A 16816-nucleotide genomic window follows, 5' to 3' on the forward strand; every position below is an offset into this window, starting at 1 on the left:
TTTCTTAAAAAAATAGTTTCAGCTTTAATATACACAGTAATGATAGTGTCCTGGCATGCCAGTGCCCCTACAGCTAAGGCCTTGCTTCCTGTCAAGCTAGCAGCTCAGTTGGTATGCAGAAGGTGGCTGGCTTGCTTTTAAGAACTCCTTATAAGTTCTTAAATATTCTCTTGGCATCCCAGTCTGGTGCTTGGTTATATTTGCAGTTAAATTTTGTAGTGAGTTTAATTCCTCATACATGATTTATTACCTAGAGATGGGGAAGAAACGAATAGTTCTCTACTGTGACTTCGTCAGAACTTGCAAATAAAAAAACTCAAGGGTTGATGGTATATATGTGTAGTAACATGACTGCAGAAGTTCTTGGAAATAGCAGAGTCCAAAGAGTTAACTGGTTTATCAAAATATATTAGTTTCCATTGAAGCCAATAAATCCAGTGGAGTATATTTAAATAGATCTCACTATTATTAGTGTAATTTTATTTAGAAAAGTTTTTAGAATTGTGAGATGAAAGCTTTGCTTTTAAATACCAAACTAGAATAGGAACTTAGATAATTAAAGCTTAGTTGGAAAAGTACATATTTACTTAGGCACGCTTGGGAAAATTTAAGTAATAAAATCTGTATAGTTTGAGAGATTTGGTGATCACGTTAGGGCATCACACAGTTTTTCTGTTTCTATTTTGTTTTTAAAGAAAAGATAGTTTAAGAAAATAAATTACATCAGATTGTAAAAGCTTCAAAAGACTATGTAGTGTTTATCATTCTTAGTTGGGTAAGCCTGAAGAAGCATGTTCATTAAAATTCCCTGGGCTTTATTATTTGCAATCATAGGCATAAGGTTAACAGTACAGACCGATGTTATTTTGTTGATGGTGTGTATGTTTCAGTTTTTGATATTTTCTTTTGAAGTTCTAATGCAAGAGGCCAGCTTTTCACATTACCTGTTAAGATATTAAGGGCTTTCTTATTTTTTTAATGATTCCTCTTAGTGCCCCCAATTACCTCCAAATTGAGGGCCTATTCTGAATGTAGTGGTTTTTATGGTTGGTACTTTAAATTCTTGCTCTCAATCTAGTTTACCACTTCAACTATTAGAATATAAGGTGGAAGAGAAGTTGGTAACTGTACTTTTTTTTTTTTTTTTTTTTTTGTGCCTTAGCTATTGTTCTTAACTATTTGGTCCCACTAACCAGGACTTGCTTAGTGGGATGGTGTTGGGAGATTTATCACTTTCCACACTATCTTCTGGGTTTTTTTTTTTTTTAAGGTACGTAACTTACCTGACCTGCAAGATTTGGAGGAAAGAAGCAGTTTCTAATTAATCTTTGTATATCTGTGGTGCTTAATAAGTATTTCTCAAAGAGATGGATTAGTTGTTTGTAGTCTTTGTATCTCTGGAAAAGAAGGGCTCATTCAAATTTAAGCCTATGTGAAAATGAACCCTTGGGCTTGAGATCTCTCATTTGAGCACCAGAGGTGCCTTAGAGTGAGTACTTTAGAGGACCTTTTATGATATCTGGAGGCATAAAGGAGGTGTGTTTTTTTTTTGTTGTTGTTGTTGTTTTAAAGTATGAGGCTCTACCTAGTGTAATAATTAAAGCTCAAGACTTTGTGCTCTTACTTGGTGATCTTGAAAAGATTGCCTTAGGATTTGATTGGATTTCATAGGACCTAGAGACCTGAATGGATTCCTGAGTCTGTCATCTCTCTAAATGCTAAGTGTTGGGTAAATTCACAGCAGTTTCTGTTTTGGATGTCATATGCTAGGTATAAAGGTTAGATTCAAATAAAAAAAGTATTGAATTTCTCTTCTGAAGGTAATGTGTGATATTTACTACAGGGGGAAAAAAGAGATAATTACATGGTTCCTGCTTTCAAGACGTTTGCAGTCTCTTTCATGTTGATCTAGTAACCGAAGGTATGGTAGTATCACCTGAAATTAAAAATTAAAAAGCCTCTCAGAAGGTTTCAGTTGACAGTTGAACTTTTTATACAGCATATCCTGTTTGTAAGATGTTTGCTTGCTATTTTTTCTTTGATAGTATATTTTGAATTAAATTTATACATTTTTATTAATTGAATAAAATGTAATTATGTTGACATTATATGTACATATATACAGAGTGAGTTTGCACACTTACGAACATGCACAGTTAGACTACCCTGTCCTGTGCAGCTCGTCTACTGAGCATCCCCTGCCCCCAGCAGGAGCAGATACCTGCTGCCTGGGAACAGTGAACAACAAAGACTGGGAACATGGAAAACACTGAGTATGTGGCGAAAGATGAACTAAAACAAGGGCATTAAGTGAAAATGTGAATACTAATCAGTGTGACTGCAAGCGTGCTCACTTCACTCAACTCCCAAAATGCTGGCAGACACGCTTACTACAAATGCTATCTCTTTTTCATATGCCCTTTCCTCAATGCCGTAGGATATTAGAAGGATTCCCAGAATATTGTGACGATTTCTCTCTGGAGATAACTGACCAGCCCAAAGGAAGTAAGGCCCCAGTGAAGTGATCAGGGTGAATCATAATCACCTTACTCTATTGCTAAGTAGTTGCCAGGTGCTCTTTGTCTATACTGTCCTTATAGTTTGCTTTTTAGGATCTTAAATGTAAATGGACAGCCAAGATTACCAGACACTGAGGAAAATCTCTAACATGAAAGATTTTGAAACAAATAGGAAAAAGAACTCGAAGGATATAGAGACAGTCAGGGAACAGAGCAAAGCATCTCATACGTATTTACATATACACATGAACAGACGCAAGACCTTGTCCTTGGAAAGAGAAGATACTATATGGAAAAAGAATACTCAGAAATTAAGAAGGAATTCTTGAGTTTTTAAAATTTAAATTAACACTCCCAGAAAGTGGGGGAGAAAAGACAAAAGCTGGTGGATAATAGGACAAAAGGAAAACTTACAGAATCAATCCAGGATGTCCAACTTCTATTTAATAGATGTTCTAGGAAGTGAATACTATAGAAAGAACATACAGGAATAATTTAAGCAAAATTTCCAGAACTAAGAAATACGAGTTTCTGGATTGAAAGCCTCACTGAATACCCAGCACATGATTTAAAAAGGTTCACACAAAGGCACATATATTATTGTGTATGTGCACATACATATATACATACATCATCATCTTTAGAATATTGAGGATGAAAAGAGGATCCTAGAAGCTGAAGTTGGGAGCAGGTAGAGTGTGGAATGGGTCCGTACTAAGTATCAAGAATCTGAATGGTCTCAGAATCTCTAGGCGCAACATCAGAAACTAGAAGGTGGCATAGCAATGCCTTCGAAACTCAGAGGGAATGTTAATTTTCTTCAGCCGAAATTGTGTGTAGCGTGTTAGGGGAAATAACAACTTTGCAAAGTTGTTTTGTCTTGTTTTGTTTTTGTTTTGCTTTGTTTTGTTTTACCTCTTCTTCTCTCTTCCTCAAGAAGCTGCTGGAGGATGTGTTCCAGCAAAGTAAGAAAGAAGATGACAAGGATTCCCAGGAAGTTTGTGGACAGAAATATAGGATGACTGGAAAACAGTCAGTGTCCAAGAATATAGAAAAAATACCTGATTTCTTTAACCGTGTTGAAAGGAGTGTTATGGTAGTGCAAGAGACTTTATAGATTATTTGTGATAGGTCCATAGAAATCCAGTGGAACAAACAAAAAGTGAGATAAGTAATAACACCTTGATAAATAAAGATGGCATAACCATTAAAGTTGTAGGTTTTAGACACTAGAGCAAGAGCACTATTCATTTTATGACCCCATCTCCACCCATGGGAGGCTGATGAGTTTTGTGTATTGAATTCGAAGAGCAGAGAATAGGGGAAAAGAAGATTCTCCCATTGAAAAACCTATGTAATAAGAGAGGCGGGACCAGAAGCAGACTCAGAACTTTGTTGAGAATAATGGGGGTATAGTAGTCAAGTGAGAGAGTGGAGTACCCAAATCATCGTTGCTATCCAGTTATTCCAGATGAAAGACACTACTTTACATTTCCCAGGGCATCATTTTTAAGTGTCGGCTTTCAGATTAAATACTAGTTGAGAGTGGGGAGAAGACCCAGAAGGAATACTTAAACTATAATAAATGTGTACTTTGTATATCCATTATCAATATGTCTAATATCCCTGATAGCTTTACCCTAAGCTTTCTTGTTTAATGGTTAATTTTAGTGTCACAAATAAAGTTTGTGTTAATATTATTGGCTCTCTCTGTCTGGGAAATTTGATGGCTGTGCGTCCTCTAGAGCTGTTGCTATCCAGTAGCCACTAGCCACGTTTGGCCATTTAAATTTAAATTCAGTGTGACAAAATAAAAAACTCAGTTTTTCATTCATACTAGCTGTATTTCAGGTGCTCATTAGCAACATGTGACTAGTGACTATGGAGCAGTGCAGAGACAGAACATTTTTATTACCCAGAGAGTCCAGAGTCTAACTTGTGCTTTACTGGCAGGCAGCCCTGGGCTAGAAGAGTGAGTTGTCATCCAGTGCCCGGTGTGTCATCTTGCTCTGTACTGTAGGGTTACATAGAACAGTCTGGGTTTAGAAAGGCTGAGTGAGTCTGGTAATTCAGTAGCATCTTTTACACCTGTTGATGGGCTGCAGGGTAGAGTGTGGTTAAGAGTATGTATGAGCTGTAGAGGCAGAGCAGCTCTTCCAGCTGGGGGCTTGCTGGCTGTGTGACTTTGGGCAAGTCACTTACCTTTTCTGAAGCTGTTTTCGCATCTGTAAAGCAGGGATGAAATAATGACTTCCTTGGGTTGTTAGGAGACTTATATTAGGTAAAATAAATGGAATAGAAATATCAAATACTTAGCGTAGTGCCAGGCACATAGTAGTAAGCATTTGCTCAGTGGCAGTTTCTGAAATATTTGTATTAATGATAATGGTCATAGTTATTCTGATGTCAGTTCCTCTTTTCCTGATGTGTGCTGCTTTTTTTCCTTTTTAAAATTATTTGTCTTTCTTTCTTTGCTGGATTTTTATTTCCCTTTATTTCTTTCTCTCAATGTATTTTTCTTCTTACTTAAGGGTCTTGCATAACCCTGTTAATGATATCCAAGAATAAAGAATTTTCTGTCCCCTAATTGCTGTGGTGCAGTGAGCAGTGGGGAATAATTATTATCAAAATGAAACTAAACCCTGTAAGGATTCACAGAATCACAATACTTTTGATGAAAATTCATGAGGAAGCCCTTACTTATGGGTGCGAGGGGCAGTGTGGAAATAATTGGCTGGTAGCTATGGGGCCCATGAACCTCACCTCGTTAGTGTCCACCTGTGACTGACTGATCAGCACACTATAACATGAGAAAGATGGCAGGAAGATCCCTGGTAATTATACATTTTTACTTACATAGCAACAAAGGAGAGAGCGTGAAGCTAGAAGGCAGCAGGAACGTGAACAGCGAAGGAGAGAACAAGAAGAAAAGAGGCGTCTAGAGGAGTTGGAGAGAAGGCGCAAAGAAGAAGAGGAGAGGAGACGGGCAGAAGAAGAAAAGAGGAGAGTTGAAAGAGAACAGGTTAGTTCACAGAGAACATACCAGGCATACATTTGTGAAGTTTGTTACTTTGCAGAGCTGGGGGATTTTTAGAAAGTACACACACATGTGATGCATACACACATGTACACACATACACATATACTTAGAACTTCAGATGTATGAACGTGGTGAAACACAATTGGAATGACACCAATAAATTGGGTCTCTTATCCTAAAAAGGGTTTATAAATCATTATACTTTAGAAACCTCTTGAAACCAGTTAAGTGGTCTCTAAATAGTATAATATCTGAAAGATGTCTGCATGTATCTTCTCAGATTTGGCTTAAATGCTGTGGACCCCAAATATATGGGTGATAATTAACTTTTTTAAAAAAAAAAATTAAAAACCAACAGTAAGAAATTTCTTATGAGAAATATTTGAATATCCAGTGGCTAAGTGAATATTGTAATATATATCAGCATGTAATTCCGTATATACACAGTGCATTAAAAAAACTAACATTGATGAGTTCAACCAAAAAAGATCAGGTTTGAATAATATTTGCAGCATTTTATTAATACCAGATATGATTTTATTTAGAATTTTTTTTGTTTGTTTCCTGAACCACCTGTGCAAACAAAAATTGCCCTTAGCCTCTTTGCCTTTCTTGTCTTTGATCTCTTTGTTATGAGCTTGGAATAAAGAAAAAATGATACATGAGGACCAATTTAAATAACACTTGGTATCTGTATTTTAAACTTATAAACCATGGTGTTAACTTTCAAATGTGACTGTTCAGCTGCCATCCTTTATGCTAAGCATGTGTCTTGGGCTTTCTGAGCCTTGGGTCTGCGTGCTCCTCAGTGTTTTCCCGGGAATTTCAGTGACGCTTTTTGTGCTACCTAATTGACATTGTGAACCATTTAACTGTGTAGTGCGTGTGCTTTAACATTCCACTTTTGTTTATACCTGGGGGCTGCAAAGAGGAAAACACTCAAGCTTTTAAGAATTAAATCACCTAGAAATAATGATTACAGTTCGATTGTGAGAGGAGGGTGTGATGGCAGCAATTCATCTTTAATGCTCTAGTGGCAGTCATTAAATTTTGTGAATAGCAAGTATTTGGCACCACTTAAAAAAAAAATTCTAAAATCGGTTTTATTCTGTTTTCCCCATTCTATTGTGAAATAGTAATTCCCATGTTAACAGTGCTGTTGGACACACTTCATTTCAGCATAAGCGTTTATGTTTGTGTAGATGTGTGTTGTGTTGCGTATGTTCATTGACTATGTGTTAGGAGCTTTGTGGTTTGGAGAGGACATGATTTTTCCAGTTGTCCCTGTGGTTTGAGGGCAGAAAACAAATGAGTGTACTGATTTGATCTTTCAAGTGACAATTTAATTCTGTTTTGTTCAAAAACGAAAATGAGTTGGAAGTCAGGTTCCTTTGCTCAGTCACATGTGGGTCAAGGCCACACAAGCCTTGCTAGGAGAGGTATTGCTGTAGCATATACCAGGGAGGGTCAGGCGTAGACACAAGAGATGTAGATCCCAGGTCAGAACCAGATATGTTAGTCAGTGGCCTTCTGAGTAAGTCCACCTCCCCCTTCCCCGCCCACTGCCCACACCCCCTCAGTTGGCTTTTTTGGCTCAGTTTTCTTTGTAAAGTAAGGATTTCTTAGGATTTTTATATGCTGTAATTTCAGTATTCTCCCAGAGATATTGGTTAACTAAAACTTCTGTTCAGCCCATATTGATGGCTATTTTTGTTTCAAGGTGTGCACCATGACACAAGGGGATGGTCAGCAGGAGACACTCTGAAAAGGGAATCTGAATTTCAGGATAAAATGTCTCCTCAGAGTCCTTCTTAGTCTATTCCTCTTCTAGAAAAAAAGGAAGCCTCTGTTGCTTGTAAAATGTTTTATGCTTTTCAAGGTTATTTCATATCGATCTCATGTCTGAACCTTAAAAAAATTCCTGAGGGTTGGGAGAGGAGATTTTGGATGCTCATTTCTCAAATGAGGAGACTGAGAGAAGGGGAGCTTTAGCGCATGCTAGAGATCATAGAGCCAGTTCTCAATGGAACAGGGACTGAGGCCTCCTGGTATCCCTGTCCTTTATAATATGCATGCAGCTTCGAAGTAGGTAACATCCATAACATATTTGGGATGTGTTTACCTGTGTTCATTGTTATGAAGACTAATCATTCTCTTCTCATTGAAAAGAAAAACCACCCCATCTCCACCTCCTCCTCTCTTTCTCTCCCCTTGTCCTTGTCTGTCTCTGTCTGTCTCTGTCACACACACACAAGCTCATCATGGAGCCTGGGTCTGTTCGTTTGAGGACAGTTGCCCAAGTCTGGAATACAGTCATTCCAGGTGGCTTTGGAATTGTCAGTGAAAGCGTGAATCATGTTTGTTGTATTTTAATATTAAGCAGGTTTTGGTTTTAGGTTTCAAAAATTGGTGATCTGTGCTTGTTATAAATAATGACTTAATAAGCAGATGTTTACTAATCAGAACCCTCTGATCCTTTTTCATTAAACTCTTGATTTCTCTGGGGTTTGCCAACCTTAAGAGGAATGGCATACTCTTTTAAAATTCTGCATTTGTATGCAACAGCTGTGTTCTAACAGAAATACTTTTAGACCCCTTCATGTATATCATGGAAATACATATCATCATTTGTTAGGCTCCTTAGGTCTTACTGGCCAATTTGAAGTTCTTGGAGAAATCTTTAGCAATAGATTTTCTTTAGGTATTTACCACTAAGTGAATTGTCACTAAAGATGATTGGAGCAAATGGTTCTTGGTGCTCCATTCAGGTGGTTCTGATGCTTTTCTTTGGGATAAATTGATTGCTGGGTGATTTCTGTGTGACAGGAGTATATCAGGCGACAGCTAGAAGAGGAGCAGCGGCACTTGGAAGTCCTCCAGCAGCAGCTGCTCCAGGAGCAGGCCATGTTACTGGTAAAGCCCCGCCTCTGTTTCATTCTGTAGTATCAGGGCTCCTTCATCCTTCCCCTAAGTCGAGCAAGCTGTGGTGGTCACCAGACCATTTTGGTTTTGCTGTGGGCAGCCAGGCTGAAATAGAGATGCCCATTTTATGGTCCTATTGGTGGCACATTGCAACATGGTCTTCGTTTATTTATTTCTCTTTAATAAATTAATTGTTCTTGTTTGGTAGATCAACAAAGTTTTAAACAGAACTTGGCACTCAGTGAACACACTAGAATGCTGAGGGCAGTAGGTTGAAAGTACATGCCACAGAATTTTTACCTAGTATCTATACCACTAAAACTCACATTTAATTGAATTATGTCTTACTCTGTCCAATGATAATTATGGTTAGCAACAGCTGTGAGATTTTTCCACAGGTAATGTGCTATTTAAAATCCCAGCTATTTTGCTTTCTTACAAAACACTGAGGGAAAATGTATGGTCACTTTTTTAAAAAGCCAAACAAATCCAGAGAAGAGGCGAGCTCTCCAGTGTCCCATAGATTTAGTGTTATCCTCTCCCTCTCCAAGGAGTGCCGATGGCGGGAGATGGAGGAGCACCGGCAGGCAGAGAGGCTCCAGAGGCAGTTGCAACAAGAACAAGCATATCTCCTGTCTCTACAGCATGACCATAGGAGGCCGCACCCGCAGCACTCGCAGCAGCCGCCACCACCGCAGCAGGAAAGGAGCAAGCCAAGCTTCCACGCTCCTGAGCCCAAAGTCCACTACGAGCCTGCCGACCGAGCGCGAGAGGTATCCTCTTTCCTTTGTCACTTAGACGTTGCTCTGGAAAGCAGTACAATGACTCTTCAGAACTGTGTCATATGAATTCTAGAACGGGCGTAGAGGTTAGCTGATTATCTAGTTTCTTCGTTTTCTAACTAGGACATTGAGTTTCAGAGGAGTGGAGGGCCTTGCCCAAGGTTTCATATCCAGTCAGTGCTTTTTCCATAAAGGACCAGAGTGCCTCAGTTAACATATCCCAGAAGAACTTGAAACTGAACTAAACAAAAAGAAGATTACATGACACAGTCATTCTTAAAAATGTGGATGAAAGAGTGGTCTGATGAACTATTCTCCCAAGCTAAAGAGTGCCTGTGGCTTAACTTTCTGACTTTGCAGATGTCAAGATGCACTGCTAGATTGGTGTGTTAGGGCTAGCCAGAGCCTCAGAGTAGGCTGCAGCAGGGACTGCTTGGGGGTGCGAGGTGGGCGACAGGTGTGGCTCCAGAGGTATTGAATCCTGGCCCACAGGTGGCGGCAGCCTTCTATTGTGTCTGCCTTCATAGGCAGTAGCTTCTAAAAACAAGTGTTCTGTTTGTTCTGGAGTGCTCTTATTTTTGGTGGAGTGAAAAGCATTCTGGATTTCTGATGATAGTTTTTTCGTCTGTTAGTTTAGTCGCTTATGACAGATTACATTTTTCTACTTTATCATCATATACAGTCTTAGAATTCTGAGCAAGGAGGAGAGCTTAGAGACTGCCCTGCTAATTTTTATCTTCACAAATATTTTCTTTTTCCTGAATCTAATCCTAGCACTGCTTTATCTACCTTTTTTCCAGCTGCCCCTCTCTTTTCTTGTGGCAGAAGAAAACAGAAAACTTATCTTTAGATTTCTTCCACTTTTAGACTTTCTTTGATATTTCTGCTTTTCCCCTACTAACACTGAGTTATGTCTTCTAATTCTCTGATGCAGGTGGAAGATAGATTTAGGAAAACTAACCACAGCTCCCCTGAAGCGCAGTCTAAGCAGACAGGCAGAGTATTGGAGCCACCAGTGCCTTCCCGATCAGAGTCTTTTTCCAATGGCAACTCCGAGTCTGTGCATCCCGCCCTGCAGAGACCAGCGGAGCCACAGGTAGCAACAGCCAGCTTTGCTGTGGTTGAGGAGACTCATGCAACGGCTCGCTGAGCCACAGGCCTACTGTCATATCACAGTTTAGGTTGTCACCACATTGAAAAAGAGGAGAGATGAGCAGGAGTGACTTTAGACTAAAAGAAGGCATACACTCAGTTGATAGGGAAATATTTTTTTCCTTTTTCTTTTTTTGAGATTTTTGTGTACTCATTAAGAGTATCTAGAGTGAGTGATTTCTTCTAACTTTTTGCCTGCCCTAACTCAGCTCTTAAGTGCCTCCTTTTTCTAATACAAAGATCTTTTAGTTTAGTTTTTAGAGAACTGGGATTACAAATACATAGAGGGAGAGCCAAAAATTTTCTCTGAAGTATTTTAAAAGTAAGTGCTCTACTGCGTGATCCCTGGCTCTTGGCCAGTCCTATGAATGGGCCTTAGATGTTGCCCCTGAAATTCCATGCAAAATGTCTTTATTTGTTTAAATGTGTATTTTTTGTGGGAGTGGGGGGGATGACCTTTTATCAGATTCTCACAAGGTTCAAGATCCAAAAAAGTTTAGATCTAGCGGATTAGGTGTGAATTTCTCTGATCTAGGCCATGGAAAAGGCTGTGACCTCTCCTTGGGTCTGCTGCAGCATTCTAGCCTTGGCTAGGTGAGGGGAACTGTTGGGCTGATGCTGTGTGGCTGGAGCAGAACCCACAGTGCTGTCCATAGAGGAGAGCAGGCAATGAAGATTACGGCTAAAGATCTTAGAGATCCTTAAAATGCCGATTCCTACTCTCTTGCTGAAAATTACTGACTTTTAGACATTTTCCCACTTGCCACTCTGTAATCCAGAATATTAGGAACAAGTTCTTATGCTTGAGTTTATTTTTCACTGGTGTTTGCATGTGTGGGAGACAAGTTTATGTTCTTGTGGCAGGAAACTGTGGGATCTGCAGGATGGAGGAGTTTTTAAAAAAAAAAAAAAAAAAGGCTGGGGCACAGTGGCACACACCTGAAATCCCAGCACTTTGGGAGGCCAAGGCAGGTGGATCACCTGAGGTCAGGAGTTTGAGACCAGCTTGGCCAACATGGCGAAACCCTGTCTCTACTAAAAATACAAAAAGCAGCCGGGCGAGGTGGCGGGCACCTGTAATCCCAGCTACTCAGGAGGCTGAGGCAGGAGAATGGCTTGAACCCAGAAGGTGGAGGTTGCAGCTTGCATTGAACTGAGATAGTGCCACTGCATGCCAACTTGGGTGACAGAGTGAGACTCCATCTTAAAAAAAAAAAGAAAGAATAGCTAGGACTGAGGCCAGGGGTATGTGAGGGTGAGTGAGTATTTCCATGGGACCAGCAGTTTCTTGAGTCCCAGGAGAGCTAACAGATGGGCAGCTCCAGAGAGGAGGGGATAGAAAGGAAAGAGGAAAGCAGGAGAGGGTAAATGGACACAATTAAAAAGGAAAGAGAAGAGAGACTGCTAGAATAGGTCTGAGGACTCGTGGTGTTTAACAACTTTACACTGCTTGAAGATCAGCTGATAAAAGTTTTCACACTGCAAATTAAACTTGCCGTAAATGGAGAATCTTTATTTGGCCACTAATAGTTTAGAAAATAGGAGTTTCTGAATTATCTATACTGATTTTTGCATTTGTTATGAATTTGTGTAGTACCTAGAAAGAGTCTCCCATTTCCTTCCCCTGTTCATTCTTCGGGGGAAACTTTTCTCATGTAGGACTCTATTTTAAAGCTCATTTTTGATTATAATTTCAGGTAATACTTTGAATTACATGTTTTACCTCTGAAAATCTTAAACATTTTAGAAGTCTGGGATTATACCAATATCTGGTATTATATAAATCTCTCACCTGTATATTGTAGAAATCATACACCAGAACTAATTTCACGTCTTGTATTTGGAAAGGTTGAACAAATTGATTTAGTATTTTCAGTTTTTGTCAAGTACATTGATGTAATGGATATGTAGCCATCATTTTTTCAATTGCCATATTGAACAATTATTTTGGAACAGTAAAACATAATTTAATGAAAATATTTTATGGATTTTTTCAGAGATCATTTCCCCAATTTAGAAGCAACCAGATAAACTCAGTTGACAAGTAATTGTCATATTTTTGTAATTTCCCAAGTGGAAGGAATACTCCAACAGTAGTCAATTCAGGGAATCCATGGTACTAAATGTTTTTAAAGAAATCACAATTCTTTATTTTCATCACTAATATGACAGTATATGGAGATATCTAGGTTATGGGTGTTTGTAGACTTGGGAAAAATAAGAAAAATTGTTGGTATAGTTGAAAAATTAGCTGTTCTTGAGATACAGTCTGTCAAAACATGAGGGGTTTGTCTTTGCTCATTGAACGTGCCATTTTGTTACTCAGTCTGGTGTTAAATCTGACACTGCAGGTAATGTGAGGATGGCTAGGTAGGTTTGCACATTTGGCAGTGCCCTTTATCTTACGATTTTTCTGCCTGTCTCTGCCCTTTCAGTCTCTGCTTTGACATGGATGTGCATGCAACCCATCGTACCTGCTTTGGGCTCTGAAAGCCTCTTTGTTAAAAAAAAAAAAAAAAGTCTTCACATTAACTGCTATCTGTAATGTTTGTCTGGATATTACAAAGAGTTTTCCTTGTAAATGTACATTTGTTCTTTTCTACATACTGTGTTCCCAGACCACTTCTTCACTTTGAAGTGTAACTGTCTCACTGCGTGGCTGACCTAACACTGTACCGCCCCGGTGTGTATTCTGCCTCTGCCAGTTCCTGCTTTGGATTTGGTATTGACCAGAAAAGCCAGTTTTATGCAGAACGCATTGAATGTTTTGTGTTTTGTTTTCTTGTAAGGTACAGTGGTCCCACCTGGCATCTCTCAAGAACAATGTTTCCCCTGTCTCGCGATCCCATTCCTTCAGTGACCCTTCTCCTCCCAAATTTGCACACCACCATCTTCGTTCTCAGGACCCATGTCCACCTTCCCGCAGTGAGGTGCTCAGTCAGAGCTCTGACTCTAAGTCAGAGACGCCCGACCCTACCCAAAAGGCTTGGTCTAGATCAGACAGTGACGAGGTGCCTCCAAGGGTAAGGAGCAGAAAGACAGATGTGTGCTGCTTTTTTCCTTTTTGTTATTTTTTTTTTAAGATTATTTATTTTAATTATGGGGATGCAACTTTACCAAATTTAAAGGGGCATTGAAATTTCAAAGGGACTTTTTAATGGTGAGGATAAAGTTCCATAGTTAGACAGTTTTATTCAGCCAGTGGCCAGTTAGCGTTTTATTGTTGTTAACTCTAAATAAGGCAGCAAAATGATGTAAGAGTATGTCTACAAAGAATAGGCTTCTTAAACAAATTCTTAATCTATTTTAGCAGTTTTTCTATATGTTTATGCAGAAGCTATGCAGTTTCGCAGTATTAATGTCAAAACTTTTAGAAAATGTCTTATAAGAAAAATTTTATTTTCTTTTTAAATGTAGGGGATTTTGTTTTGTTTTTGTGTTTACATGTTAGTGAAATTAAACAAAAGAGCCAATGTCAATTTATTTTTCCTCATTTGGAATTTGCTTCCTCTGAATATTTTCTTGCTTCCTGCCAGTCTTTGCTTCCTGCCAATCCATTTATAGACCATTGTTTGGTTTCTTTGAGCTTATTTCCTGATTCTCACGTTATCTCAGCAAATGCTTTGTATGTCCCTGCTACCAAGCTTCAGTCCAGACATCATTTAAATGTTACAGGAGCATAGAAAGACTGTTTGTACTGGCTTCTTGGATGCCTGTGACTAAATTTTCTGTCCGATTGTATCAGTGTAGGACCAGGGAAGGAGTGGGGGTGGGGAGTGGAGGTGATAGGAAGGACTGCTTTTAAATATTAGGACTGCTTTAAAAATATATTTTGGTTGGGAAATATTTTTTTTTCCTTCTCATGTTTTCAATAATTTAATTGCTATATTTTCTACTTAAAGGTTCCTGTGAGAACAACATCTCGCTCCCCTGTTCTGTCCCGTCGAGATTCCCCACTGCAGGGCAGTGGGCAGCAGAATAGCCAGGCAGGACAGAGAAACTCCACCAGGTAAAAGACAAGCGAGCGCTGAGAACAGGCCTCCTGTGCAGTCTACCACAGCCTTACATTGTCTGTTTCATAAAAATGCTCTTAAACACAGAAGTTCTGGGGCAAGGAGATTATTAGGTATAAAAGGAAAAGCTGCCATAAAATCCATCAACGTGGATGGCATCAAGTTGATGTGTAGTAAAAAGTGGGTTTGAATCTGGATGTGCATTAATATAGCAACTCTGAAATTTAAACTACTTTTCTCTGTATGAGTAAATGGAGGGAGCACCAAGGAAGGGAGAGAAGTTCTAAGAGAACTGTGATCAGAGGGAGCTTTTCATCTAAGGGACGTTGTAAGGCCTGTGGCATAAAACAGAAATCACAAACAGGTTACTGAAGAAATCACTTGTTGACTGACAGTCTGCAATAAGCAAGTGAATTAACCAAATAATATCCTTTTTAGGTTCTAGAGCTGCTCTGTCCAGTACAATTAGCTACAGAAGTTTCCTTAAATTTAAATTAAAGTTTAAATTTAGTTAAAATGAAATACAGTGGGAACTTCATTCCGTAGTGCACTGGGTATATTCATGAGCTCTATAGCCACATGTAGCTAGTGGCTATGATATTATCCAGCTCAAATATAGAACATTTTCATCATAACAGAAAGCTTCATTGACCAGCACTATCATAGGGAAGAAAAGCTGATTATGTTGAATGTTTTATATCTTAATCATCACTGAACCTCCGAAGTTAGCCTTCTGCGCATGGAACCTTGGTCTGACTTGAAGTGTCAGATGGATGATGGCCCAAAAGCTGCACAGAATCCTCAGCACTGCTAGTGGCAGGGTGACTGTGGTGTTCTTCTGTGACCAAGTCTGTGTCATTAATCCTTACCTAGCACATGTGTGCTTTGGGTTCATCCATGGCAGGAAATCCATCCCAGTCCATGCTTTCTGTACAATTTCTAACAGCCCATACAAAGGACTATTCTTTGTAAGTGTCAGTTTTTGAGAACAGCAACAGGCAGGTGAGAGCAGCTGCCTAGAAACAGAATATAGTTTTGCGTATAATTATACAAATATGGAGTGTTTTCCTAATGTTAAGAACTGACATGTAGCTGTGACAGAAATGGTGCTACTTCTACACTGAACAGTAGTATTATATCACGCCTGATGATTTTAGATCTAATGGTAGGATACCATTTAGCATACAAACTTAAAATATATGAGATAAAAATCCATGAATAATGTCATTTTATCTTTTGGTGAATTTAATGTTGAATGCTGTTTATAGACTGTTTTTCTCCTCCCTACATTTTAAAGACATTGGATGGACACACGATGGTACGGCATCTAGAGATGATGCATTAGCTGTTCTTTTTTCTTCTTTTCTCACAGCAGTATTGAGCCCAGGCTTCTGTGGGAGAGAGTGGAGAAGCTGGTGCCCAGACCTGGCAGTGGCAGCTCCTCAGGGTCCAGCAACTCAGGATCCCAGCCCGGGTCTCACCCTGGGTCTCAGAGTGGCTCCGGGGAACGCTTCAGAGTGAGATGTAGGCTGCCTTTCCTTTGCCTTTTCCCTGCTAATGTTTTGGGCTGTGATCCATATATTGGAAGTTCGTCTTAATCTGTGGTTTGCGTGTAGCCACACATCACAAAACAATGTTTTAGCATAGGTTGCCAGTGACAATAATAGTCATCCTGATTTTAATCATAAAGGAGCTAAATTTTGAGAGCTTTATATATACCTAGCACTGTGAGTGCTTTACAATTTAGTGGGATTAACTAACTTTTCCAAAGTAATGGGCTAATGTGTGAGCTAGGATTTGAACCCATTTCTTTCAGTCTGGGCTGCAGAGCCTATACCGTCATCAGTATTGGTTATTTTAATGTACTTGTAATAGATGAGTGAATATTCCCTCTATTGTATTACTGACATACTGTGACAAGGTATACATTGTGAACACGTGTCAAAGTGAGTGTGATGATGGAGGGTTTAAGTAAAAGAGTCAGGAAGGCTGCTGGAGCCCTCCTTGGGCCCTCTCTGCTCTGTAGTTCATACCTGCATGTGGAGAGCCTGCCATGAATGCGCAGACAGGAGTGGGCGGGGTGGGCAGGGCAGCTTCGTAATCCGCATCCATATGTTGATATGTGTCCGTCCATCTTGTCCCTTTTAAACCCAATAGCGTCATCCAAGTCTGAAGGCTCTCCATCTCAGCGCCTGGAAAACGCAGTGAAAAAACCTGAAGATAAAAAAGAAGTTTTCAGACCGCTCAAGCCTGCTGTAAGGATTGTGCAAAATCAGTTTTACTTATTTCAGACTTGAATGCGATCTTTCTATTAAAAATATGTGGTTGAGAGGCCTGCAGTCTCTTCTGCGAGGGCCCCTCACAGATTTGAGGAATTATAAGGAATGA

The 16816-nt window shown here is 39.5% G+C and overlaps 1 protein-coding gene across 50 annotated transcripts in view; it reads left to right on the plus strand.

Annotated features, from left to right (window-relative positions):
• Positions 1 to 16816, plus strand: part of MAP4K4 (mitogen-activated protein kinase kinase kinase kinase 4) — a 190082-nt gene that overhangs the window by 148721 nt on the left and 24545 nt on the right. For 6 of the 50 annotated variants that reach the window (XM_050754970.1, XM_050754973.1, XM_050754974.1 and 3 more), the window contains exons 13-20: positions 5380 to 5541; positions 8386 to 8472; positions 9033 to 9254; positions 10198 to 10359; positions 13205 to 13438; positions 14318 to 14424; positions 15801 to 15952; positions 16586 to 16692. In XM_050754970.1, the coding sequence (XP_050610927.1) occupies positions 5380 to 5541; positions 8386 to 8472; positions 9033 to 9254; positions 10198 to 10359; positions 13205 to 13438; positions 14318 to 14424; positions 15801 to 15952; positions 16586 to 16692 (1233 nt within the window). The remainder of the gene's footprint in view (positions 1 to 5379; positions 5542 to 8385; positions 8473 to 9032; positions 9255 to 10197; positions 10360 to 13204; positions 13439 to 14317; positions 14425 to 15800; positions 15953 to 16585; positions 16693 to 16816) is intronic. The other 44 variants (XM_050754977.1, XM_050754972.1, XM_050754975.1 and 41 more) reach the window with 24 other exon arrangements.

Source organism: Macaca thibetana, chromosome 13, assembly GCF_024542745.1.
Source record: "Macaca thibetana thibetana isolate TM-01 chromosome 13, ASM2454274v1, whole genome shotgun sequence".
Classification (NCBI taxonomy): Eukaryota; Metazoa; Chordata; class Mammalia; order Primates; family Cercopithecidae; genus Macaca; species Macaca thibetana.